The sequence below is a fragment of the Ctenopharyngodon idella genome, chromosome 14, assembly GCF_019924925.1.
Source record: "Ctenopharyngodon idella isolate HZGC_01 chromosome 14, HZGC01, whole genome shotgun sequence".
Taxonomy (NCBI): Eukaryota; Metazoa; Chordata; class Actinopteri; order Cypriniformes; family Xenocyprididae; genus Ctenopharyngodon; species Ctenopharyngodon idella.
In genome coordinates this window covers 12841354-12866869 of record NC_067233.1, presented here as the reverse complement: position 1 = coordinate 12866869, position 25516 = coordinate 12841354, and the positions used below count along the sequence as shown (strand labels likewise).

Here is a 25516-nt window from a genome sequence, read left to right as displayed (position 1 = left end):
CTCTGATATGCTTTCTGTTCAGATGATGAAAGGGCTTCTCTCTACACAGACCCTTTGCTCTCTGTGATGAGCAAAGCTTCTTAAATATTTGTACCAGAGGCACACTTTCTCACTTTCCTTCTTTATTGCCTGTCACATTTCTCTCTCTCCATCGCTCTCTTTCTCCTAACTGGGCTCTGCTTCTTCTGGGTTTTTGGGCTGGAACATACAGAGATTAAAGAGCTGTTCTGTGACTTTATTCCTATGGGTTTTAATGAGTCACTGGCCAGAAACATACTCAACGCAAATGCTTGGTCAGTGCTTGGCTGTCCTGTTATACCTATTAAACGTGTATTTCTCCTTTACTGTGCCAGTATCAAACTTTCATACTCAAGGGGAAAATAAAGTTACCTTCAAACATCTGTCCCATTAAAAATTAAGTGTGTAATTTCAGTGCCATTAACAACACTAAACAGAATATCAAAAACAATGGCTATTTTTAAACGTTTCCTCAAACACTCCTGTCTTTCATTGCATATTTTTCTCTAAAGCCACGCCTCCTCCAAAACACATGAATGCACACAGCCAGAGTCTGCAAAGAATTATGAGAGACAGTGTTAAATTACCTCATGTCTCAAAGCACGTAACATTACAATAATAATGAACGTAAACAACTTACAGAGCCCTATATGTACCATCTGACTGCTCCAGATTAATTTTGGCATTGATAGTGTTGCCATAGAAATGCATAAATCTGAGTCTGAGTAGCTTTCTGCGGTGAATTCGAAACACAACCATGTGAAATTAAGCTTTCAAAAGAGTTGGGTTCAAATACCAACTTAATAGGACTTAATAGTCCCCAATAATGAAGAAAAATGTATGCACAATGCCTGCTGACATCTTTCATCTCTCTTCACTCTTATGAGGCTGCAATTCGGAAAATGCCAGGGCATTGCGGTGGAACATAACCTTCTGGCATTTAATTCTACTGACGGCCTAATTATGAAATTGGTGTAGGCCACAGGTTTCCTGTACAATGGCCTTAAACCTTTCATTCTTAGTGCACCAGTCCTTAATTAAATCCTGTTCTAAGAACATGTGCGCAATTGCAGGAACAGAAAATTAAAAGACTGGTTCACTTTGTTTGAAGTTATGGACCATCTCATGAGAAACTCTCGGTTCTCCCTGTGGGGTGGACTGTTTAGAAGATCCCTTTTTTGTTGTTTCACTGAAACTTCAAGAGTGTTCCACTCAGCTCCATACTGCTGACTTTGGTCTCAATCTACAAGCACTGCTAAAGACACACACACACACACACACACACACACACACACACTGCCGTGGCCTCTAAGGAGACAGTACACTCCAGCGACTACTAAGGGCCAGGCTAGAGATGCTCAAGTTAATTATAAAGCTCTGCCCAAGCTTCATAATGCGCCCAAGGGAAATCAACCTTTTAATGCATCTTCGATGCGTATTTAATGAGAATTTAGCACGTTCCAGATTTTTATGTCATCCTTTTTTATTAGGGTTATTGCCTGTCATCCGTTTCCCACGAGGTCACTGTAACAAGGGGCGACCTCTCTAGAGATTATATCCGTCCCTTTCATGGGGCCGTGATTCCCCCGTATTGCATCAGTTCTTTTAAGGCGATGAGCTCTGATAGGGTGTTTGTGCCCATCAGCTACCAGAAGTTGCTTTGGTGCTTAATTAGGCATGCATAATTGAACAACGTGGCTGCTGGGTGTCTTGATTCATGCTACTTGTTGCTCTGTGATTTTTCTCTTTCTTGTGTATCTTCTGTATCTACCTCTAGGCTCCAGGTAAGTCCGCAATCGAGGTGTCTCACTTCCTGGAGTGGATGAGTCTAGAGCCTCAGTCGGTGGTGTGGCTTCCTGTTTTGCACCGGGTGACTGTGGCTGAGACCGCCAAGCACCAGGCACGCTGCTACATCTGTAAGCAGTGCCCTATCAAGGGCTTCAGGTGAGCTGAAAAAAGAATAGAATAGAAAAAAAGGGCTTGAAATATCATTGTAATAATATTTCAAAATATTACTATTTTTACTGTATCCCTTGGTTGAGCATGAGACTTCTTCCAAAACTCCAAACTTTTAAATGGTAGCGTACAGTAAGCAATATTTTATGCTGATTTTTTTTTATGTCCCCACCTTGATTAGTTTAACCAGAAGGTTATCTTAGTCAGCCTACTTCACTAGAAAGAGCCATGTTTTGCTTGTGAACACAATAGTGGCTATAATGATCCACTGGTACTAAACCATCACTATCCAGCATAAACCACCCTGCTAGTCTTAAGCTGTTATTTGTCAGCAGGGTAGTCATGATTGATTATTATAATTTATTCACAATCCTAAAATTAACACATCTATATTTAGATGTAAAACGTGTCTCTATCTCATCACTGTTTCAGATACCGAAGTCTGAAACAGTTCAATGTGGACATCTGCCAGACGTGTTTTCTGACAGGCCGGACTACCAAGGGCAAGAAACTACACTACCCCATCATGGAGTACTACACACCGGTACATATGCTTTGTTACTTGCAGAGGTTTTTTCCTTGCCAACTGGCACCTTTATGCTTGCTCAATGGTTTCAAATTCAATCACTATTGTTCAAGGCACTACGCAAAATAAATATGAATTGAACCGAATTGATCTCCTGCAGTGAAATACAGCACAAGGCCATTTGCTTAATGGTTTTCCCATGCTCCAGTCTGAGTTTTATAGGTGGGCGTCTTTATTATGCACCGGCTTTCTGTAGCTGCTCAAGAGATGATAGATTGAGATGGGAGGAAGACAAATGTTCTGTGTAGGAACTGATGTACTGGCTGTGTGTCTAAGGAATGTTACGAAGGGGATGTTTTGTGTCTCAATCGCTCATGTTCTCTTTTTTTTTTTTTTCTCCGCTGGCTCTCTTTCTTTCTCTCTCTCTCTTTCTGAATCATTCCAGACAACCTCAGGCGAGAAGATGAGGGACTTTGCAAAGACACTAAAGAACAAGTTTCGCTCAAAGCAGTATTTTAGTAAACACCCTCAGAGAGGATACCTGCCCGTTCAATCAGTACTGGAGGTGGAGAGCTCTGAGACGTGAGTCTGACTTCCTGTCTCCGCTGATGAGAATCACACCTAAGTGCCATTGCGCTCCTTTTGAAGGTTTATAAGTGGAGAACTGTGGGACTCAATGCAGTGCACTGCAAAAAAATCATTCTCTTCTCTGGTGAAAAGAAACATCTTAAACCAGCCTAAGCTGGTTTGATGTTCTTAGCTGGTCTGTTGACTGGTCAGACCAGCTGGCTGCCCCTGTAAATCAGCTAAACAGCAGCTTGTCCAGGGTGGAAGGAACCACAGATCATCTTAGGCCAGCTTATTTTTGTCTCATTTTCCAGTAAAAATATCTAAACATCCTTAAAACCAGATACATTTTGTTGATAAAGTAAATGAATAAACATTTGCTGGTATTGGCTGGATTAAGCTGGTCTTCCAGCTGTTTTCCCATTCTGAATATCTGAAAGCACCCAAAACTTACTTCTCTAAATCAAGCAAATGGATCAGCCTGTCTAGGTTGGGAGACCAGCTAAGACCCACAAACTATCTTAGGTCATCTTATTTTTGTCTTGTTTTCCTGTAAAACTATCTAACCATCCTTAAAACCACATAAATTTATTTGCGATAAAGATAAAAAACCAAAGGTTTGCTGGTTTTAGCTGGATTAAGGTGGTCTCCCAGCCTTGCCAAGCTGGTCTTCAGCTGGTTTAGCTGGTCGTTCATCTGTTTTCCCATTCTAGCTAGCTAAAGAAAGCCAACGGATCAGTCTGACCAAGTTCGTAGACCAACTAAGACCAGCAAACCAGCTTGAACAGGCGTTCATACATAACAAGCTATTTTGCTGACAGACATGTGGATGTGTGTGTGTGTGTGTGTGTGTGTTTGTGCTTGTGCTTTGACAGGCCCTGTTCATCTCCCAGGCTGCCTCATGCGGACACACACAGTCGGATCGAGCATTTTGCCAGCAGGTAAGTGTTCAGTCTTGCACGGACAGTGATCACGCATCAATTTAACTCTGATATTCTTCCAGCAGACATTTCTGCTCACTCTCCTGAGCTCTGATTGGCATATTGATCCTCTTTGTATGGACACAGTGTACCAAACAGCATGGCCTTAACAACAGCCTTAGAGGAAATGAGAGGGATGTGAGAAAGAGAGCGAGGGACATCAAAAGAGAGAGGGTGAGAGATGGCATTCAGAGGGGTGGACATGGGTCAGCTGCTTTCCACTAGAAGAATGAAAGCTCCACACACAAGGTCTGGAGGGTTCGAGGGAGCTGCTAGCACAGATCAGTCTCATCTGGTCTGGATGGAGTGCACATAACACACTCAGGAAACACATATACAGACATGCACTTGTACTCAAACATGTTAGGTACTGTAGTACTTCAGGCTTATGTCACCCTCAGACACACATTTGATGTCACACAAAAACACAATTTCTTGTCATTTTAAACCAGCCCTAATTTGAGATTTTTGGTATTCCAGGCAAGTAAAGCTGGTGTTTAGCTGGGTGAACAGCCGATCTACCACCCTTACCAGCTGAAAAGTGCCCAAACCCATCTAAAACCAGCTAAGACCAGCCTCTGAGACCAGCAAACCAGCTTAAGCTGGTTTAATGTTTTTAGCAGGGTTTACTCACCCTTTTGTAGTTCCAAACTAGGGCTGCAGGATATTGGACAAAACTGACATTGTGATATTTAGTTTTTTTGCAATATATATTGTGATGTGTCCTTTCAAACTCAAAAAGAAGAGAAAGAGAACTGAATTCGGTGTTCACATGCTGTCTGGGTGCACAAAAAACAACATGCAAGTTCCAGTCTTCTTGCGCTTGATGTTTAAACTGGCAGGACTTATAAACACATGAAAATGCTAAACTTTCACTCTATGATGGTTAAATTTTGCAATTAATCTGTGGATCACATGCATTCCGAATCGGGGGGTATCTGGTCCGTACGGATCACGGATCAACTACGATCGCTATACTTGACATCGCACATCCTGCGATGTGACTATCGTGGATGCGTACATCGCAATATCGATGCTAAAACTATATATTGTGGAGCTCTACTCCTATGACTTACTTTCAGAACAGTTAAACAGAATGTTCACGCCGCTCTTGTTGGCATTTTTAAATATATGAAAATGTAAATCTGATTTATGAGCTGCGGTGTAGGGTTACATGTTGCTACCCCACTGAATTAATGGTCAGTACTCCTTAACTGATGTATCCCAAAAACATTTTAATACGTTGACACTCAAGTACCGTAAAACACAGTAAGAGCTACAGAAAAACACAGAGAAACAAACATTGTACAAGACCTTTATCAAACAATAAAACCAGCATAATAACCAATATGACAATAAAGTAATTCATACAGTTACTAGTGATAAATATTAAATCATTTACCTTATAACCCTTTCAGTGAGATGCACAATATACAATAAAAAGGGAAAACCAATAAATGATTGAGGTGATAGTTTTTCATAAAGCGTCCACACTCACAATGAAGAACTTTATACAGTCACATCGGCATGCGTTAGAACTTGTATTACAAAACAGTTCAATGCAAATATAAAATACATAAGCAATACAGACTGTACAAATTCTATTTAACAAATTATCTGGTCGTTTACAAAACATTTTCAGTGGAAAATCACATGGGTTTGGAACAACATGAGTGTGAGTAAATGACAGAATCTTCATGTTTGGCTAAACTAACCCTTTAATTCGGCTGTGGGAATGCAGTGATGCTAACTGCCCAATGTGACTGGTTTGGTTTGATTGCAGCAAACGATCAGGGATATGCTCCTCTGCCCCGTCTTCATTCCCTGCCAACTACCTAAATACACACAAGCACATGCACACATGAACGCACAGATCAGCCCTTTGCCTGCCCTACCATACTGTGCTGCCAACTGTCTCAGCTCACACCCTGCTGCAGCTCTTATCTGTACTACAAATAGACCACAGCACACACACACTCTCTCACGACTTCTGTGTCCTTTTGTCTTCATCTGTTTGTCTCCTCCTCTGTCATATCAATCACTTAGCGTATCCCACTTTTTCCTCTTTTCTTGGTCTTTTTAATTCCCCAAATTTGTCTCTTCTCTCTCTCTCTTATGCTATGTCTGGTTTTCCCCAACACACATCAGTGCCGTCTGCATTAGTTGTCCCTGCTCAGAACAATATTCATTGTTTTTATTCAACTGTCACCCGTTAATATATTTCACATGGGTCAGTTTGCGTCTGACTGAATGTGTAAAATGTTCTGGGATTGTCAGTTTACAGAATGCCAACAGCCTTGACTAAATTAGAGAAGAGAATGCTTGAATTTTTTTTTCACGTTTCTTTTTTTTTTCTTGAATATTTAAAATTTTATGTGTTTTTGTTAATGCATATACCAGTGATATGTCCAGTAGAAAAAAAATTGTGAATTCCAGTAAATGTTCCATGGCAAATTCCAGCTCATACATAAACTGTATGTTATATGAGCTGGAATTTGCCTTTTTTTTCTACTGGGCATATCACTGGTTGCAAATGACATAGTAAAAGACATGATGAGTGACAGCTTAAAATTAAAGCTTAAAATGTTTGTTTTTTAATGCAATATATATCAGAAATCATTTAAAGGGAACCTATAATGCCCCATTTTACAAAATAAAAATATAAGTCTCTGGTGTCCCAAGAAGTTTCAGCTCAAAATACCCCACAGATCATTTATTATAGTTTGTCAAATTTGCCCCTATTTGGGTGTGAGCAAAAACACGTCGCTTTTGTGTGTGTCCCTTTAAATGCAAATGAGCTGCTGCTCCTGGGCCCCTTTCTAGAAGAGGGCGGAGCTTTAACAGCTCACGCTTCAGTTGTTCAACAACAACAAAGCTGGAGAATATCACGCAGCCAAAATGACGCTTGTCAGTAACGGTGTTCAGACTTACATTGTTCAAACCGGAGTCGGACACTGATGGAGAGACTCAGGAAGAAGTCACAACTTTTAGAATGCATCTGGATGTTTCTGAACAGTTATTGGATAAATTTATGTAGTTGCTGTGGAGTTGATTCAACTCATCTTGCCTACATGTTAATCTTTTGTGCAAATCCAGCGTTGAATTGACCCTCATTTGTGAAGCAGTCCGGCGTAAAATGACGGCATTGGAACAACACTCTACTACAACAACTCTTCCTCTTCTCTAAAGCAGCCCAACATGGCCACACCCCCTTTGTTGTGTGTTCTCAGGGGCAGGGTTTATGTACATTTTAGGGTTAGTGATGTTACTAACCCAGGAAGAAGTTGCTGTAGTCCCTACCAGCTGTTTGTTGTAGTCAGAGAATAAAGACTTAGCCACAAATTGTGATCAAATTGCAAATGGTCACATGTTTGTGGCATTATCTAGTTTGCATTATTTCTTTATTGAATTTTGCTGCTAAAACATGGTTGATAAATAAAAAAAAACATAACATTATCTGACAGGCACCATCCTTTGTAATTAAATTCTTTTCTCTCTGTCTTTGCATGTTCACGTTTGATCCTTTGATCTTGATGTGCTTTCAGAAAACTTTCAGGCTTTCTATTCATGTCCTTGCTTTTGTACATTCTTAAACTAAACAGCTTGATCTAAGTGTTGGCTAAATAAGAATAGACAATCATTTTATTGCTGTAAAGATGCTTCTATTAGGAAAGAAATATGCACATCTCTTTTGCAGCCCACTGGAAAATCCCTTTCATTCACTTTTATCTGATAGTTCAGTCCTTCACAAAATATGAGCGATAGAGAGCATGTGCTAAATGAGGTGGCACATTATTTATTTCCGACATTGTCAAGACTTGCTTTGAACTCAAATAGAAAATTAAATTCTTGTCAGATGTTTCAGATGCAATATCTGCAGTAAGAGCGCAGAGGGAGAACGTCAAAGCCAAGAGAACAGAGATTTGTACTTGCGTTTATAGGCTAATCAAGAGTAATGACTGGAGGACCTCAAGATCGAGGGGGTGGGAGAATAAATCCACTGGCATTTGATGTTCTAGACTTGCTGTACAGCGGCGGATTTAGACAGTGTCTGCATATGACAGAGTAAGTGGTCTGTAGTGATTTCCTTTCATTTGAAAAGGAATCTAGCACACAATGTCCATTTCAAGACAGTGCTTCTCTAAGGAGGAAATTGTTTGTCATGTACCCGCTGATCTGTGTGTGTGATCTCTCTTTTTCCTTTTAACAAGAGACCACACTAGCCACTCACTGAGAAATACTGATTAATACAACTACTGGGACATATGTGTATAACCATAAACTCTATTTGACCTCACACCCTGGAAACTGTGGCATCAGCAGCAGTTCCTAGTAACACTTTTGATTGGATCTGAACTGATGGATACTTCTGCGGATTCAATTAGGAGTCGTCACAGCCAGGTGGAGGGGTTAACCAGGACAGCCAGCACCACCGTCATTGGCTGATAGACACCTGGTGGGTGAATGTGTATCGACTTTCTGCTATTCTCTGAGGCAGCCCCATCCTGCATGTGGGTTCTGTAGTCTGCTGTGTTCTGAAGTTGAATTCAGACCGTTCTCTGGCAACTTTCCTAGCAACATGACATGAATGCACTTAGCACTCCTCATTATGGTCTCTATAGAGGCTCTTATAGTGTTGCTAATTCACAGGCTATCCTGGTAAGGCAGTGAAATCTCCCCAGTCTCTCACCTAAGGGTAAGCCAAGGCAGGGAAAGTACAGTGCATTGCTAAAAGCAATATCTCACCCTTGCGTTGCTAATGGTAAGCACAGGGACCATTGTCAGCTCCCTGTTGTGTTGAAAACACCTCTGTTGTGCTGGGTTAATCTTGTCTGTTCTGGATGACATACAGAAGTTTGCTGGAGGCACAGAGTGAACCTTCTAGCCACGAAAGCTCATTTTCATACATTGTTAGATTCTGACGTGGGTCGGAGCACAATTTGTTGCAATCTCAAAGTTGCCATAAGGGGCGCTATAGGCCTTTATCACAGTGCGCGTGTCATCACATCCTGCTCAGATTAGTAGCGTAAAGTAATTTTCGCATTATTGTCAATGGACCGGAAGCCAGTTTTGAGAAGAAAATTAATAAAACTAATTTGGTTGAACTTAAATGGATAGTTCACCCAAAAATGAAAATTATCTCATAATTTACTCACTCTCAAGCCATCCTAGGTGTATATGTCTTTCTTCTTTCAGCCAAACACAATTGGAGTTTTATTAAAAAATATCCTGCCTTTTCCAAGCTTTATAATGGTCCATCCATCCAATGGTTATTTCTGAGATATTTTGGCTTCATTTTTCTATAGTGAAAGGAAGTGGAGACATGTCGTCCATCTTTTTTTACAGTCTAAGGTTAGCATAGACTAGACCTCTATAATGAAGATGTCACAATGAAGATGTGTTTTTCTATTTATCTGAGAAATCTCTGTAAAACTTCTTTGAAACAGAATGTATTGTTAAAAGTGCTGCATAAATATACATGACTTCATAAGCTGGAATAGCCTAAATTGTTTATTTTTGTTTTTATATATAAGTATATATATATATATATATATATATATATATATATATATATATATATATATATATATATATAAAGTGACATTAAATAAATATAAAATGTTACAGAAAATTTCTATTTCAATAAATTTGTTCTTTTGAACTTTCTGTTCAAAGAATCCTAAAAAAAAAAGCAGCACAGCTGTTGAGCAGCAAGTCAGCATATTAAAATGCTAAATTAGAATAAATTACACTTAAAAATATATTATAATTAAAAACAGTTATTTTTAACTATAATAGTATTGCATAATATATTACTGTTTTTACTGCATGTTGTTATCAAATACCCTTGGTGAGCATACCAGCTTTTTACAGTAGTGTACACTGTAAAAAAGAATTGTTGGTTTAACTTAAAAAAAGTAAGTTACCTGGTTGCCTTAAAATTTTGAGTTCATTGAAATTAAAAATTTGAGTTAATACAATAAAGGCAATTGGTTTAATCAACAGAAACTCAAGATATTATGTTATCTGAACCACATTAATTATCTAAGTTGATTTGACAAAAGAAAAAATGTTGTGATAAATCATGAAAATAATATTTTACAGTGTACGTGTCACATGTCTGTCTGTTTTTCACTGTGTTCTTTTGTCACCCTTTGTTCAGTTTCCCGCCACTTTTCTGTATCCATGGTTACCTTCATTAGTTCATTTGTACCAGCTGTGTCTTGTTAATTAGTTTGCTCCTGTTTCCTTTGTATATAAGCACTCAGTTTCAGTTCAGTCTTTGTCCTGTATTGTTTATGGTACACGTTGTTGTATTTCCCCTGTTTCTTGTTCCTAGTGTTAAATATCTTTGAATATATCTCCTTTATCGTGCATTGAATACTACACCACCACTCATGACAGAATACAGGACCAGGACTGAAGGTATGGATCTAACCGCATTGCCCATGCAAATGGCCACAGTGTCACCAGATCCAGTTATAGCAGCGAGGAATATGGACTTGGCTGGCCGTGATCTGACTGAATACCTCACCAGGATCCTGATGGAAAGAGGCCTCAGATACACCATCATATCCTCGGTTCCGTTGAGTGAAAGTCACCTGTATCGTCCCATCATGGCCACCAGTCCAGTATCCTGTCCTGAGATGGCCGCCATCCCAGAGCCTCATCGCAAGATGGCTGCCATCCCTGAGCCTTGTCCTAAGATGGCCGTCGCTCCTGAGCCTCAACAAAAGATGGTTGCCGCACCTGAGCCCTCGGTCAAGATGGTCTGTGCGGTGCTGCATCAAGCTGAACAAGCCTTTTCACTATGTTCTTTTGTCACATGTCTCCCTTTGTTCAGTTTCCCGCCACTTGTCTGTATCCATGGTTACCTTCATTAATTCATTTGTACCAGCTGTTTCTTGTTAATTAGTCTTGTTTGCTCCTGTTTCCTTTGTATATAAGCACTCAGTTTCAGTTCAGTCTTCGTCCTGTATTGTTTGTTACACAGTGTTGTATTTCCCCTGTTTCTTGTTCCTAGTGTTCCATTAAATATCCTTTGAAGATATCTCCTTCGTCGTGCATTGAATACTGCACCACCACTCGTGACCGTATGTTGTTGAAATGTAAGCTTGACATAGTTTTGGAGATTTCATTCTTTTTTCATTCCAGTAGATAGGATTTCTACCTAATTGCCTACATAGGAAATATTTTTAAGATGCCCACAGAATAAACTGTCATTACATTACACAAGGACTCAAGCTGCGGTGGACCGTAAAGTGTTCATACTATATACAGTCGGACATGGCATGTCTGTGGTATGACATGTAAGCTGCAGTGCTTGTTGGAGATCTTTTTCATAATCTGTTTTACTGTGCCACTTGTGGCGTGGAATGAACTTGCAAGGAGTTTGGGTGAAAATACCCAGGAGAGGCATTTATGTCATAAAAATTCATGTGACAAATGAAGTGAAAGGGGAACAGATTCTCCCCTGGCTTTGTCATGGAGGTAAAGAGCAGAGGGTGAAGCCAGGAGGCACAGCTTTGGTGGTTGCATGATAATTTGCCACCCAGGTTAGTCATACACACTATCTGAAAATTCAGGGTAGGATCACAGTATGTGATTTTCAGGTTGGAGAAACTGCTTTAAGGTGTCTCTTCTGCAGTCTCTGAGATGTCTCGATGAGTCACAGCTGTCATCTTCCATTCCTCTGCCTCTTTGTTTGAAGCCACAGTCCTTACCACAGCAAACAAATTACAGTGCACAGTGACTTTACCTTTGTACGCCTTTTTGTATGTTGTGACCCGTGCTCCATAATATGACATTTTTATTTCGCCTCCTCTTTCTTTTCAGGTTGGCAGAAATGGAGAACCAGAACTGTTCCTTTTTCACCGACAGTCTCTCTCCGGATGAAAGTTTGTGAGTACACCACCTCCCACACACACTCGAATCTGTCACGGCTGCTGAGTTCTCATGCATGGGCGTGTGGATGTGCGCATGGCTATGCATACATGCCTTCATGTTTGGTGTGGCTGGGCAGTCACATTAATTAAAAAAGATAATGAAAACGACCCATGGCAATGTGCGCGTTCACCCTCCATCGTATTAAGTCTGTTTGATTAAGGAGCACAACAGTAGGGATGAATAGAGCAGGCATGGATGCTGACAGGAGGGAGAGGGAGAAAGAGAGCGAGGTTGGGCAATTGAAATGCTACCAAACAAGATGTTAAAAGCTGCAGGCCGGCGGACAAGCGAAAGCCACTGAATTTTGAGCATATAGGTGAAATAAGGTGAGCCTTCGCAAAATGAAAACTAATAAATGAGGTCAGATCATCACAGCCCAGAGTCATGACAGCGCATGCTTTGTGCTGGAAATGACTGTGTGTGTGCATGAGTGAGAGAAAAAAAGTAAATTTAAAGGAATAGTTCACCCAAAAATAAACTCGACCTTGTGCCATTCCTGTGCTTTATGCTTTTCTTTCTTCCATGGAACACAAAAGAATCACTCTTTTCAATGCAATCATAATAAGTTATCCAGCTTTAAAAAGCATGCAAAAGGACCATTAAACTATCATAAAAAGGATCCACATGACTCATGCACTGGATTTCAAGTCTGAAACCATACAATAACCTTGTGTGAGGAATTCAAGTCGTCATTCACTGATAATCTTCATCACAGCTGTTAATTGTGACCAGGTCATTGGGTCAGTTTGTTGAACAGGTACAATCTTGAATCATTTAGACCAATGGTCAGGAACCTATGGCTAGCGAACCACACATGGCTCTTTGTGAAAGAAAATTGTGTGGCTTGCCAGGTTTCTCACTCTTCACGAGCATATGTGACCCGTGCTGGCAACATGAGTCAGAATGCGCATGGGCTAATTTGGAGCTACAAGTGAAAAATGTCAATTTTGGTTGAAAGTGAGGATTTCACAAATTAGTTCATCAAGCCCTCGTCTAGCCATCTTAATGCTCCAAATAACAATTAAACATCTAAAAGTATCTTTATTTGTATGTTTTCTGAAAGGAGTACCTTTTGACTTGACAATGAAAAATGCTGTTGTTCTCTGCTCGCTTCTCGACTACTGGCGCTTCCCTCAGCACAAATTTGGTATCGTTGTAAAGCGCAGCATTCCAACTTTGTGAATATTCATAGCAAATTCTCGATGGCATGAGTCTGGACCAATGAAATGTGATTTTCAAACTCATGCTGATGTAAACAAAACTATCTTACTGACAGATCCGAATCACGCACACAAAGACGCCTCAGACAGCGCGCGATCCCGATATACACATTTACACAGAATTACAGTAATTTAAAAAAATCTGTCTTGGCGAGTGTTCACGCAAACGCTATCTGTTATGTCTTAAGTGAACGTTTGTTTAACTGTTGGAGAAAAATATCTGATGTGTAACATTATATTAGATACATGGTACAGTAGGTCTTAATATAGCTATAGGCTGTCTGTTCATTAATGTTAATCAAACAATTGTGGAATCATGGAAAAAAAAAAGTTCTATTTTTGCTATAGCTGTGGGTTTTGACTTGGTTTGTGCCAAATTTGGTGGTATTACCACAGGGATTTTAAAGTATAGTTGCTAGACGATTTTGTTTTGGAACCTTCAGAAAACTTTAACTCAATTTTTCTAAAAATGGACTTTTCTTACTCTATCAACTTCAAACAGGTGTAGCTCAGTCATTTTTTGTCGGATTCCAACAAATCATACATCATTTTGAAAATTTTTGAAAATGTGCTTATTGTGACTCCTTTTGCCAGCACGGGTCACATATGATCAATAAAACTTAGACACATCACTAGAGATTATGTTCCTGCAGAAAATGCAAAGTTACAATTCCTTTGTTGTACAGCCTACCAAAGTTAATGAAAAGCCAATTAACGATAATAAGTTAATAATATAATAATCAAGTTGTTCCAACCAATTTGCGTATGCAGTGCTTTGCACAACACCAATCAAAGGCAAACTACTTTGATTAGTAAATGACAACCGCATTTACTTTCATATCTGATTCTGGAAATGTTCTGTTCGCACAACATCTTACAGTAGTGGCTCAAATAGGTCTACTTTCTGTATGAACAAACAACTAAGTCATGAGCCTGTATTCTATTTTCGTGCTTGCTATGAATATCACCTGTAACCAACCATGACAGTGATTAAAATAAATATCAAAGACCATCTACATTATCGTCACCATCGACATGGTTTGAGTTCATCATTCAAACCTTAATTAAAGCATTTAAAGCCTTTGAGTCATGCACAGACCACACAATATGCAGCTCTGATGAAGATAGAGACTGAATCTAAAACCTTCACATGATAGACATAGCTTAAATCTCTGTCTCTGTAAGATACCGAAACAAAAATGAAAAGAGTGGTGCTTTCGCATTGTATGAAGTGACAGATAACTAGTTGCCCAGTCCGGTTCACACAGTGGGGGTTTGCGGAGAATGCAGTAGTGAGTTCCGAGAATTTACAGGTGTGAGTTCATAATTTGTCACTCCCGTAATTAACTAAACTCTGTGTGAATGCAACCATATTAAGGAGTCAAACCCATCCATGTTCTATTGCTATGTGAAAAATTTAATTTGTTTTTAGTAAAATAATAATAATAATAGCAAAATATTGTTTCTTGGATTGGTGTTTTAAAAAAGGCATAAACAAAAAATGAAAAAAATTTCTCTTTGATGAAAAAAGGTTCACGACCCCTTATTTAGACCATTTTGTGAACTGGATCAACTTATTCAGTGAAGAGATCCAACTAAAAAGAACAAATCACAGTCAAACTCACAAGCCAAGAGAATAAATTATTGCTATTGTATTACTTTAAAAAAAGTTATTGTTTTTATTTTGAATATAAAGTAGCACACAATGATACTGTATAAGTGATTAAAACTACACGTTATAATCACATAGTACGTCTTTATAAATAAACAGAATAAGTTACAAAAAATGAATTGACCAATATTATTCTGGATTTTGTGTTATTCTTGAAGATTAAAATCTTTTATCCCACATTTTACAGAAAAGAGCATAATGAACAATCAACAGAATTTCACTGTTTGTGTTTCATAGAAGAAGAAAAAAGAGAGAAAACATACTGTTTTGGAATGATAAGAGTAAGTAAATATTCAAGTTTGTATTTTTAGGAAAACTGTTCCTTTAACGCCAGAGAGAAAGTGCAGCAGTGATTCATGTATGTTATCTATTTGACAGGGCATATGTGCCATTTCAGTGGCTTTTACCAAATCTCTCTCGTCCAGAGCTCTATAAATGGCCTTTGTTTACTGATGGCCCATGTAATGGCACCTGTATAATTACAGCAGAGTGCATGAAAACAGCTTTTTTGTATTATTGATGTGACTAATGTGAGAGCCATGATTGTTTCACTGCTTCCTGTGTGTAGTGGTAATTTTTTTTGCTCATCCTATGTGCCTGTATATTGGCGGTGCCTCTTTAGCTTTTTGTATTTGATGCCATGGAGAGTGCGTGGATTACCAAGAGTTTGTGTGATTGCCGCTTGCTCAGCATCTACGCTGTTATTTGTTTTATGGATGATGGTGTGCATTGCTCTGTGTTTGTCTACACTCTAAATCCGCAGTTTATGCAGAATATGCGTACATGTGTGCTGTATTGATATGCCACTGCTGCATTGTGTGCATTTGGCTTATGTACCTGCTGCTTTGTGTGCATGCTTGGCACTGCATATGTGTGTGTTTGTGTGTGTGTGTGTGTGTGACTGTCTGCTGCTGCGTGGCTCCGCTAATGTGTTCAGTGTGCGCTGTCTCCTGTGTGGGGGGACTCAGGGATGAAGATCAGTACCTCCTACGTCACTCCAGCCCCGCCCTCGAGCAGGACTCCCCCCACAGCCACTTGCTGGCCCACCTGGACTGCCAGGACAGAGAAGAGCTGCAGCGCACCCTCCACCGCCTGGAGAATGAGAACAGGTGAGGGAATTCCAAAAATATCTGCAATTTTCATTTTTTTGAAGAAAATGTGAATGGAATTTAACCATGCAAAACATGCTAACAATTATGCTAGTGATTTATTTTTTTGTCCTTGTTTTATCATCCACCAGAGAACACAACTATATCACAAATAAAAACTATGTTAAAAATATATTATGAAATAAAATATGTGTAAGGGTGGACCTCCTACAGGGGTTCAGGCTGTAGGGTTGCCGAGCGACTAAAGAAACGTTATCAGCAAGATGGCAGAAAACTGTACATTTCTTGTCTATAACCACCCACTGCAACTTATACCAACGACAGAAATAAGCGCAGTTATAATAGCAAAATATGTGGGAGAGCGTTGCTACAGTGTGACAATATTGTATTGCAATAGGGAGCACATTAATGTTAATACTAAATCAAAACTAGTTAGCACATCATTTGTAATAGAAAGGGTTTAATGACTATCTGATTATGGTTACACTTAAAATAATTACAAAATAGTTGTATGAGATGATAAAATCATATACCATTAATCGTACCCAGCATGTATGTCAAAAGTTACCTGAGAGATAGAGAGAGAAAGTGAAAGAGAAAGAGAGAGAGAGAGAGAGAGAGAGAGGGCCAGAGAGAGTGCCCAAGAAAAGCCAAGAATCAAAAAGCCAGAGCAACAGTTACAATCTTCTTTTATCCCTTCCTTGACCATGTGACTGAAACCAAAATATGAGACATTCAAACTGACAAATCAGGAAATTAAAACTTCCCCCACTGTACTAAAGGTGTGACCATTTGTAGACCCCCGATGTATATACATTTTGGCCTACAGGCCTTGATCACCTTCAACACCTTTGTGCCTTCCAAATGGCCCTTGTAGCAAGTGAGAGGGGGTTGAAACAGTAAAGCAAATGTCTTTGTTCGTTTTAAAATATCTTAAGATATTTTCAGTCTTACATATTTTATTTTATATCTAAGAAAAACATCTTTATAAAATAAAAATAAACATATATAAGTTATAAAAACATAAATTATCTGAGAGATTTCTGACCCTCCATTGACAGTCTATGCAACTACCACTTTGAGGCTTCAAAAAGTTCATAAAGAGATTGTAAAACTAATCCCATATAAATGAAGCAGTTTAGTCCAAATTTTTTGAAGAGACTGGTTTGCTTTATATGATGAACAGATTGAATATAGGATTTTATTTTGAGCGAACACAAACAGAAGCTCAACCGAACCTGCTTGACGCGTGATAACAAACCTTATTGGTTCTTGCGGAAGCTCAAATGTGCTGGGTAACCAGTGTCGGCGAAAAAGTAATGCATTATAATTGCATTACTCCCTAAAAAAGTAACTAATTGTGTTACTTAGTTACTTTTATGGAAAGTAATGCATTACATATACATTTTGCATTACCTTTTCACACCAAAAGTGAAATGAATAAGCCTCAGGCTGAAGGAAATGCAAATTCACGCCTGTATAGTAGAGGGCGCAGTTCAAACAAACAATTCTTTCAGCTGTGTTGTAATTCTGGAATACAGAAGAATATGATATAGTAGAAGTAAATGAGTAAATGTATGCTCACATTTAGTCTAGGACTAGTCTAGAATAACCATCATGCGCTTATCCCGTTTTCTCTCAACATGGGGACAGGAGAGCTATCAGTCAAAAAATGGGGAAACAAAGTAACTTGCGTTACTTATTTGAAAAAGTAACTCAGATATTTTCTTGTAAATATAAAAGTAATGCATTACTTTACTAGTTACTTGAAAAAATAAGCTGATTACATAGCTCGCATCACAGTCTGAGCTGCTGCGGGAAAACAATCCATGCTGCCAAAAGCATGAGAATGCTTTATATTAGGCACTTCAAACAAATGGATCAGCATGATGTTTAACGTGGCTTGCTGTCAAAAATGCTCTGACAGTTGCGTGTGCTGTTTAATGTCTTTGAGACGTGTTTCCTCAGTGCATAACCTACATTTTATGGTTGTATCCTTGTCTGTATGTGTTATAAATTCACATAATTTGCATGCTTGCACATACACATCTAACAAACAGCACGTTAACTCTAACTCTAAGTAAACTACACATTTTGATAAATATTTGTTGTTGGAAGTTAAATATAGGTTTAAAGTTCTACATATAACAAAAGTAATTGTATTTCTTTATGAGAGCAGTACCTGTAATGAGACTTTTGTAATGGAGTATAACAAGTTTACTTTGTTCAGACGAGTGAATGTGCATGTGCAGTTCAAATGTTTTTATTTTAATGTTTTTGTATTAACCAAAAACTTTGTAGAGAAACAAAACTGTTCTATTGTGGTGTATTTATGCATATTGTTATAAAGTTTTCACTGAGGCTTATCCTCCTGACCTTTATTGTTATAAGTAATGAGGGGTAAAATGATTTGTCTTTGTATTTGTGACTTTTGCTTTCTGTCTGTAATTGGCTGCACTTCCTGTTGACCCTTTAAATTTCAAATCTTTTTATAGGATTAAGATAGAGCTAATAGTTTTTAATTGGTTGAGATAAAATGTGTTGCCGGGAAATGTGGACGTTATTACGATTATGATGGTTATTCTAGGTCAGAAATCTTTTGACCTGCATCCAATGAAAGAGGTGTGCACTTTAGACCTTAAAACAAAGGTTCAAAGTTCAAACATCTGCAGAAACACAAAAAGTCTATTAGGTCTACCATTTTGTTTCATCCCAGAGGCTACAGTTACAGCTGTGAGTCATTTATGAGTTTTGTCTTGGGCGTAAATCCTGACCTTTAAGTCATGCTCTCATGTGGTCTTGCTTTGTTATATGTGAGTAATAGGTCAATAAAGCAAGATTAATTGTTAGTGTCTGCAGGGGATCTGCAACCTTAACCTCCTGAATAAATCAGGGCTTTCTGCTGTCATTATCTGGATAGAAAGAGCTGAGTGATGGCGGCTCTGTTAAAAAGCCATTTTGTGTTAATTCTTTTTTTTTTTTTTTCGTCATTCAATTTGACTTCTTTTAAGGGGGTTATAATAAGAACAATTTCTCAACAAGAAAAAAAAACAAAAAACATAAAGCCCATATTTTATCCCCTGACCCACCCCCGACTCACATGGTACAAATAGAGAAGTAACAAAATAATCAATATTTCCATGTCAAATGTACCACAAATCAGACAATGCAATATAATAACATAAAACAAATTATTAAAATAATTATTGTGCATCATGCTATGTACAGTAGACAAACTACATTCATTCAAAAATTTAGGGTTGGTAAGGTTTCTTATGCTCAACAAGGCTGCATTTATTTGATGAAAAATACAGTACTAACAGTAAAACTATGAAATATTATTACAGTTTAACAGAAGAGTTTTCTTATTTAATGCATTTTAAAATGGAATTTATTCCTGTGATGGCAAAGCTGAGTTTTCAGCAGCCATTATTATATTCTGATTTACATTTACATTAATTTAGCATATTTTGTACTTAAGAAACATTTCTTATTATTATCAATGTTGCTGCTTAATATCTTTGCGGAAGCCATGATGCTTTTTTTCAGAATTATTTGATGAATTATAATGTTTAAAAGAACAGCATTTATTGGAAATATAAATTATTTATAACATTATAAATGTCTTCACTGTAATTTTTGATCAATTTAGTACATCTTTGCTGAAAAAAATAAAATCGTACTGATCCCAGACTTTTTTATATTCCTGAAATAGTGAGATTAATAAAAGAAAAGAAAACAAAATAATCTACATTTCCATATCAAATATACCATAATACAGAAATTGATATATAATAAATTAAAACAAATAAATAAAGCAATAATTACATAAAATGTAGTTATTTAAAAAATATTTATATATTTAATATTAAAGTATTTAAATATAAATATTGATATAAAATAAAAACATTTAAATATGAAATTAAATTTATGTAGTAAAGTTTTAAAACACAAAATGAAGTAAATGTATTCGGTTAAATTTCTTTAGTTTAAAATAACAGCTTTTGTCTAGATGTAGTGGGTATGATAATCTAAATGATGATGTCAAAAAGGCAGTAGTAATGATGATGATGCTGTTGTCTCTCCCGCAGGGTGCTGCAGGGTGAGTATCGGCGGCTGAAGTGGAAGCATGAAGAGGCAGCAGCATCACCTCAGCTGATGGAGTCAGGTCCAGGTTCACCGGCTGGTCAGCAAGACGAAGAGCTCCTAGCTGAGGCTCGAGTCCTCCGACAGCACAAGACCCGCCTAGAGACGCGCATGCAGATTCTGGAGGACCACAACAAGCAACTGGAGTCCCAGTTGCGTAGACTCAGAGAACTACTGCTGCAGGTAAGTTAACAGATGCCGATACATCTTAAAAATGAAGAGTATGCCCACAGTGAGTACTAAAATGTGAGCCAGAATATATTATTGTGATAGAAACAATGAAGGAATGGTTTGTAGGGAGTTGTATGAATATGTTACCGCTTTGCAGGGAGGAGCATGAACAGATAAATCAGGGCTGTCTGTGCTGGAGACTTTAATGTTAAATGTTTATGGGTTTGAAGAAATGTTTTGAGCTTTAGAAACAGCCACTATGAGAGAAATAAAGATGGGCTGACAAAATATACTGATAAAGGGGGGCAGAGGGGAGGAAGAAGATGTATCCGAAGCTTTCGGCAAAAAGAGTAGGAAGAAGATTGAACAGAGGAGGATAGACCACATTATAGACTGCCTTGATGTACTACATGTAGAAGGGTAAATGCGAGGCAAGAGATGCTTACTAATGCAGTTTGGGTAAGGACAAGGAGACAGGGAACTACAAAAGACTTGTCTCAAGTGAAAGGAGAAGAGATGTGGAGACAGGAAAAAAGTACCTATCACTAAGGCCCGAAAAGAGGTGAAGGACGAGAGAGTGCAGGGAAGACACACTAACTTCTGGTAAATTGCTTCTGGTAAATTGCAATGATGGAAGGGAGAGTTATAGAGAGATTATGTATGGAGAGAAAAACATTGATGGAGATGGAATCATAGGGATGGAGTGGAGTGGGTGGAAGGTAAGTCATTTCTCGAGCTGACGAACATTGAGCTTAAGAAACGAGATGGACAGAATAGAGTGGGCAGAAAGAAGATCCTTTTCTTCAGTGGAAAAAAAAAAGACAGAAAGCAGGCCGAGGAGAGAAAAGAAAAGCTCAGGCAGTGCTGAGTGAATGGGATAAGAGGTGGTTGTTCTGAAAAAAGAGAGGAAGTGCTGTAGAGATATGATTGGCAGGCTGGATGGTGAGATAGAGCGGTGCAAAACACACTGACGCTGTAGTTATAGGTGAAAAGGAATTAGACGGAAATAGAAGGAAGGAACGGAGGGGAGAGAGATTGACTTAACCTACAAAAACAAGTGAGGGATGTGTCATGGGAAGCAATAATGTGCTGGGATTATGGAGATCTGAACTATTCGTTCAGCACCCCTAGAAATTCGCTGGGAAAGTTAAAGTCTTACCTCTGTGGACATCTCTGTAGAATGATAAAAGAGTTTAACTCTGAATAAATTTGAGGTATTCATGCAAACAGTCTTAGTTTTATTCATCTCCCTGTGAAATGTGGAAAAAAGAGGCGAGTCATCTTTGAGTTTCTTATCAGTTTGTTTCATCCCTCAAGAAAATACACCGCCTTTGTAACATATGGAAAACAAACCAAATCCCTGGTCAATAAACGCCGAAGTTAAGAGTTTTGGCAGCATTTGAAAACTTCTGACTGTTTTTACTCATAAAATAACCCAACAACACTGTCTTCTGTCTAGAGCTTGGCTAGGATAGCAATACTGCATACTGAACAGTACATACTACTTATTGCCTACTATTTATGTGAAGTATTGTGCAGTAAGCAATGACAAATGTTTCTGATGTAAATATAACTGCAATTGTTACTGCTTCTGGTTGATTTCTGGTCACTTTGAAGATGAAAGGTCAGGTTAGGTACGTTAAAACCTAGTACTGCATGCTCTGTTTGTATACTGGAAATTTTACAATTATGCACATTTTTTTTTGTATTTTTTTGCATACAGTTTGTATATAATCAAAGTCCCTTTCAAGGAAAGTCTGTTTACTCGGCGGGCATATTTGCAACGCCTCCGGGCAGCTATTTCAGGCATCCAAGACGATCTATTTGAACCAAGACTATCTATTTGAATCTTATCTATTTGAATAGGGGAATCATGAAATCTCAAAAACTGCTTGGCAAACTCATAATTAAATAACATATTTCAAATCAGCAACAAAATCTGACATCAACTGTCCCATAAATGTTGTTTCTTATGCTCAAATAGTGTTAAAAAAGCGTATTTTTCAGGCTAGATGAGCCAATGCGCATGTGCAGTCCTAAGCGTGAGTCTCAGGTTTGCAGTGACGCAATGAGCGATTCAATCAGCGATTGGCTCTTTTACTTAGAAGGCAGGACCTATTCCGCCATATAGCGCAATGCAGTTTCTCCCATTCAGTCTTTCTATATCTAGTAGTAGGACATCCATACATTACACAGTGTGCATACAGAAAATGTGCATGCTATGTACAGTATATACTATATTATCGGTTTCTTTTGCTCACCAAGGCTGCATTTATTTGATCCAAAATACAGTTTAAAACAGTAATATTATGAAATATTATTACAATTTAAAAGAAATGCATTTTAAAATGGAATTTATTTCTCTGATGGCGAAGCTGAATTTATTAAATGCTGATTTACATTTACATTTATTCAGAAGATTTTGTGCTCAAAAAAAATTCTTATTATTATCAACAGTTGTGCTGTTTAATATTTTTGCAAACATGATAAATTTTTTTCAGGTTTCTTTAATGAATGTAATAATCCAAAGAGCAGCATTTGTTCTAAATAGAATTTTGTTATAATATTATAAATGTCTGTGACTGTGTATCATTGCTGAATAAAGACAAAATCATACTGATCCCAAACATTTGAACGGTAGTGTTTATACTGCTGAGATAGTAAAAAAAGAATTAACACAAATGGCTTTTTAACAGAGCCGCCATCACTCAGCTCTTTCTCTCCAGATAACAGACAGCAGAAAGCCCTGAGTAATAATAATATTCTTAATGGTTTTCATTATGATTTAATTGTTTTCTTGTTCTCTAATCATTTTGTCATGTCTACCAGCCCAAAGATGACTCGGAGGCCAATGGTTCGGCTCCTTCTTCACTGTCCTCTCCCGTGTCAGGAGGAGGCCACCAGGGGGAGCCTCCCAGCAGAGAGGCAACAGACACAGAAGCTGCAGGTAAGACCTGGAATAACCTTGCAGCTCAGTGCTGTCATCCTGCCAACATCTGCCCATAATGAGATTCAAAGAGATGAGACTTATTTGAATAAGGCTGATTATGTTAGCTTCTGATGCATTTTGTTGAGTTCATTTTTATTGTAGCATGTAATGTTGTGTAGGTGAGGATTTGGATCATGAGCAAGACACCGTACTGCAGCTGCAGCAGGTAATCGAACAGCTGAGGAACGTCTTCCCATCTGAGCCAGGTCCATGAAGAACCTGAAGCAAAACTCAGAGGCCTAAAATTGTGCAGGTGTGCTTATTTCTGAATTAAATAAGCTTTAGATCAGTATTTCGCCCTGTGTCGTTTCAAACCTGTATGATTGTCTTTCTTCCATGAAACGCAAAAGAAGTTTAGCAGAATCTGTAAGTGGATGGTGATTTATACTACAAAAAAATTTAAACGTCTTGTAAATGCGGGCTGTACGACACCAGCACTGTATTCTGAATCATCTGAAGCCATAATATGTTTTGTGACCAAACCAGACCAAAAAGTCATTGTTCATTTCTCAGCTCAATTGTTTTCTCTTTCAAACACTTCTCAATTGTCCACAATACACTTAAAAACCAAAGATGTTGGACCTAATTCATTTCAAATCTTCTTGAGCCACTATGTTTACATGCCCTCAAAACAAATTTGAGCAGTAAGATATTCAGCAAAACAACTTCCAGTTTGTTTTTGACAGTCCTCAGAAGACATCTGTGCTCACTGAAAAGGAAGAAGTAATACAAGTTTATTTTTGGCTGAGCTATTCTTTTAAAAAGGTGTTATTTTAGTATGCAATGCAGATGCAGTACACCAGAAATACATTTGAAAACATTTTTGATCTTTGCATTTGAAGTTTCAACTTTCTATTAATCTTAAATTTTTCAGGTGCCGTATTGCTCATTTTATCATGGGCAGGGTTTTGGGAATGCAGGGCTGGCAAATCCAAGGAAAGACAAAGGGACTGCGAGAAGGAATCAGAAGATTTTCAGGACAACCTTTTCAGCCTGCGGCCATTTGCCAATCCCATAGAGCTGTGGGATTATCTGAGTGCTAACTAAACAAACTAATGTTTACATGGTGCCAAAGGCCTGCACTGATCCGGACACTGTGCTAACCCGTGTAGTAATGCAAGGTGTGTGTCTTCATCAGTACAGCACAAGAACCACAGACAAGACTTACACCATGCAGAAGGAGTCTCTCCTTAGGTATCCCTGTGCCAGCAAATTCTGTGTGTGTGTTTTTAAATGGTTTTCTGTGACTCACTCATGCACATAAACACAAATATACACACATACCGATAAGTCATGCTTGGTATTGTGTGGCCCTTGTTCTGTGAAGCAGAAAAGAAGAGATTCCCCTGAACTGTCGGGATACACAGCAAGCTTATTTACACTGTAAGGATGACACGTCTTCGTTGATGCCATCATTTATTTAAGATGCCAAAGTGCCCATGAGCATTGTGCTCCTGTCCTGGTGTTCTTTCTCATTTTCCCCATGCTCTTTCTCCCTTTCATATTCATTTTCTTGATTAGTGTTTTTGCCTTGTTTTCATAAATATCTAAACATCCAAAAATTTGGGTTGAGTTTTTTAAGGAATTAATACTTTTATTCACCAAGGATGTATTAAATTGATCAAAAGTAACATTAAAACACTTCTAATGTTACAAAATAGTTCTATTACAAATAAATGCTTTTCTTTTGAACTTTCGATTTCTAATCCTGGAAAATGCATCAGTTTCCACAACTGTTTTCAACATTGATAATAATAAGAAATGTTTCTTGAGCACCAAATCAGCATATTAGAATGATTTCTGAAGAATCATGTGACACTGAAGAGAATATTACTGTTTTTGATTAAATAAAAGCCTTGGTGGGTGTAAGTTTCTTTCAAAAACATTAAATAAAAACGTACCAATTTTAATTTCTTCAAATATTATGAAACAGAGAATACAGTTCAGTTCTAATTCGATTGGCAAAACATTTAAATGTATCTCTTATTTAAAAGAAATGGCCTGTTTTGTTTTTAAAAACTATGGGGAGAATCTAAATGATTTTCTGTGGTAACAGACGTTATGTATATTGAGCTTAAAGGATTAGTTCACTTTCAAATGAAAATTAGCCCAAGCTTTACTCACCCTCAAGCCATCCTAGGTGTATATGACTTTCTTCTTTATGATGAGCACAACCGGAGATATATTAATAAATATCCTGACGCATCTGAGCTTT

The 25516-nt window shown here is 38.1% G+C and overlaps 1 protein-coding gene across 4 annotated transcripts in view; it reads left to right on the top strand.

Annotated features, from left to right (window-relative positions):
• Positions 1–25423, top strand: part of drp2 (dystrophin related protein 2) — a 158085-nt gene extending 132662 nt beyond the window's left edge. For 3 of the 4 annotated variants that reach the window (XM_051860018.1, XM_051860019.1, XM_051860020.1), the window contains 10 exons: positions 1796–1962; positions 2407–2518; positions 2946–3082; positions 3943–4008; positions 11884–11949; positions 15855–15995; positions 20087–20324; positions 23142–23259; positions 23421–23554; positions 24176–25423. In XM_051860018.1, the coding sequence (XP_051715978.1) occupies positions 1796–1962; positions 2407–2518; positions 2946–3082; positions 3943–4008; positions 11884–11949; positions 15855–15995; positions 20087–20324; positions 23142–23259; positions 23421–23515 (1140 nt within the window). In that variant the 3' untranslated portion in view covers positions 23516–23554; positions 24176–25423. Of the gene's footprint in view, positions 1–1795; positions 1963–2406; positions 2519–2945; positions 3083–3942; positions 4009–11883; positions 11950–15823; positions 15996–20086; positions 20325–23141; positions 23260–23420; positions 23555–24175 lie in introns of those variants that run through there. The other variant, XM_051860021.1, reaches the window with a different exon arrangement.
• Positions 25424–25516: the final 93 nt, after the last annotated feature.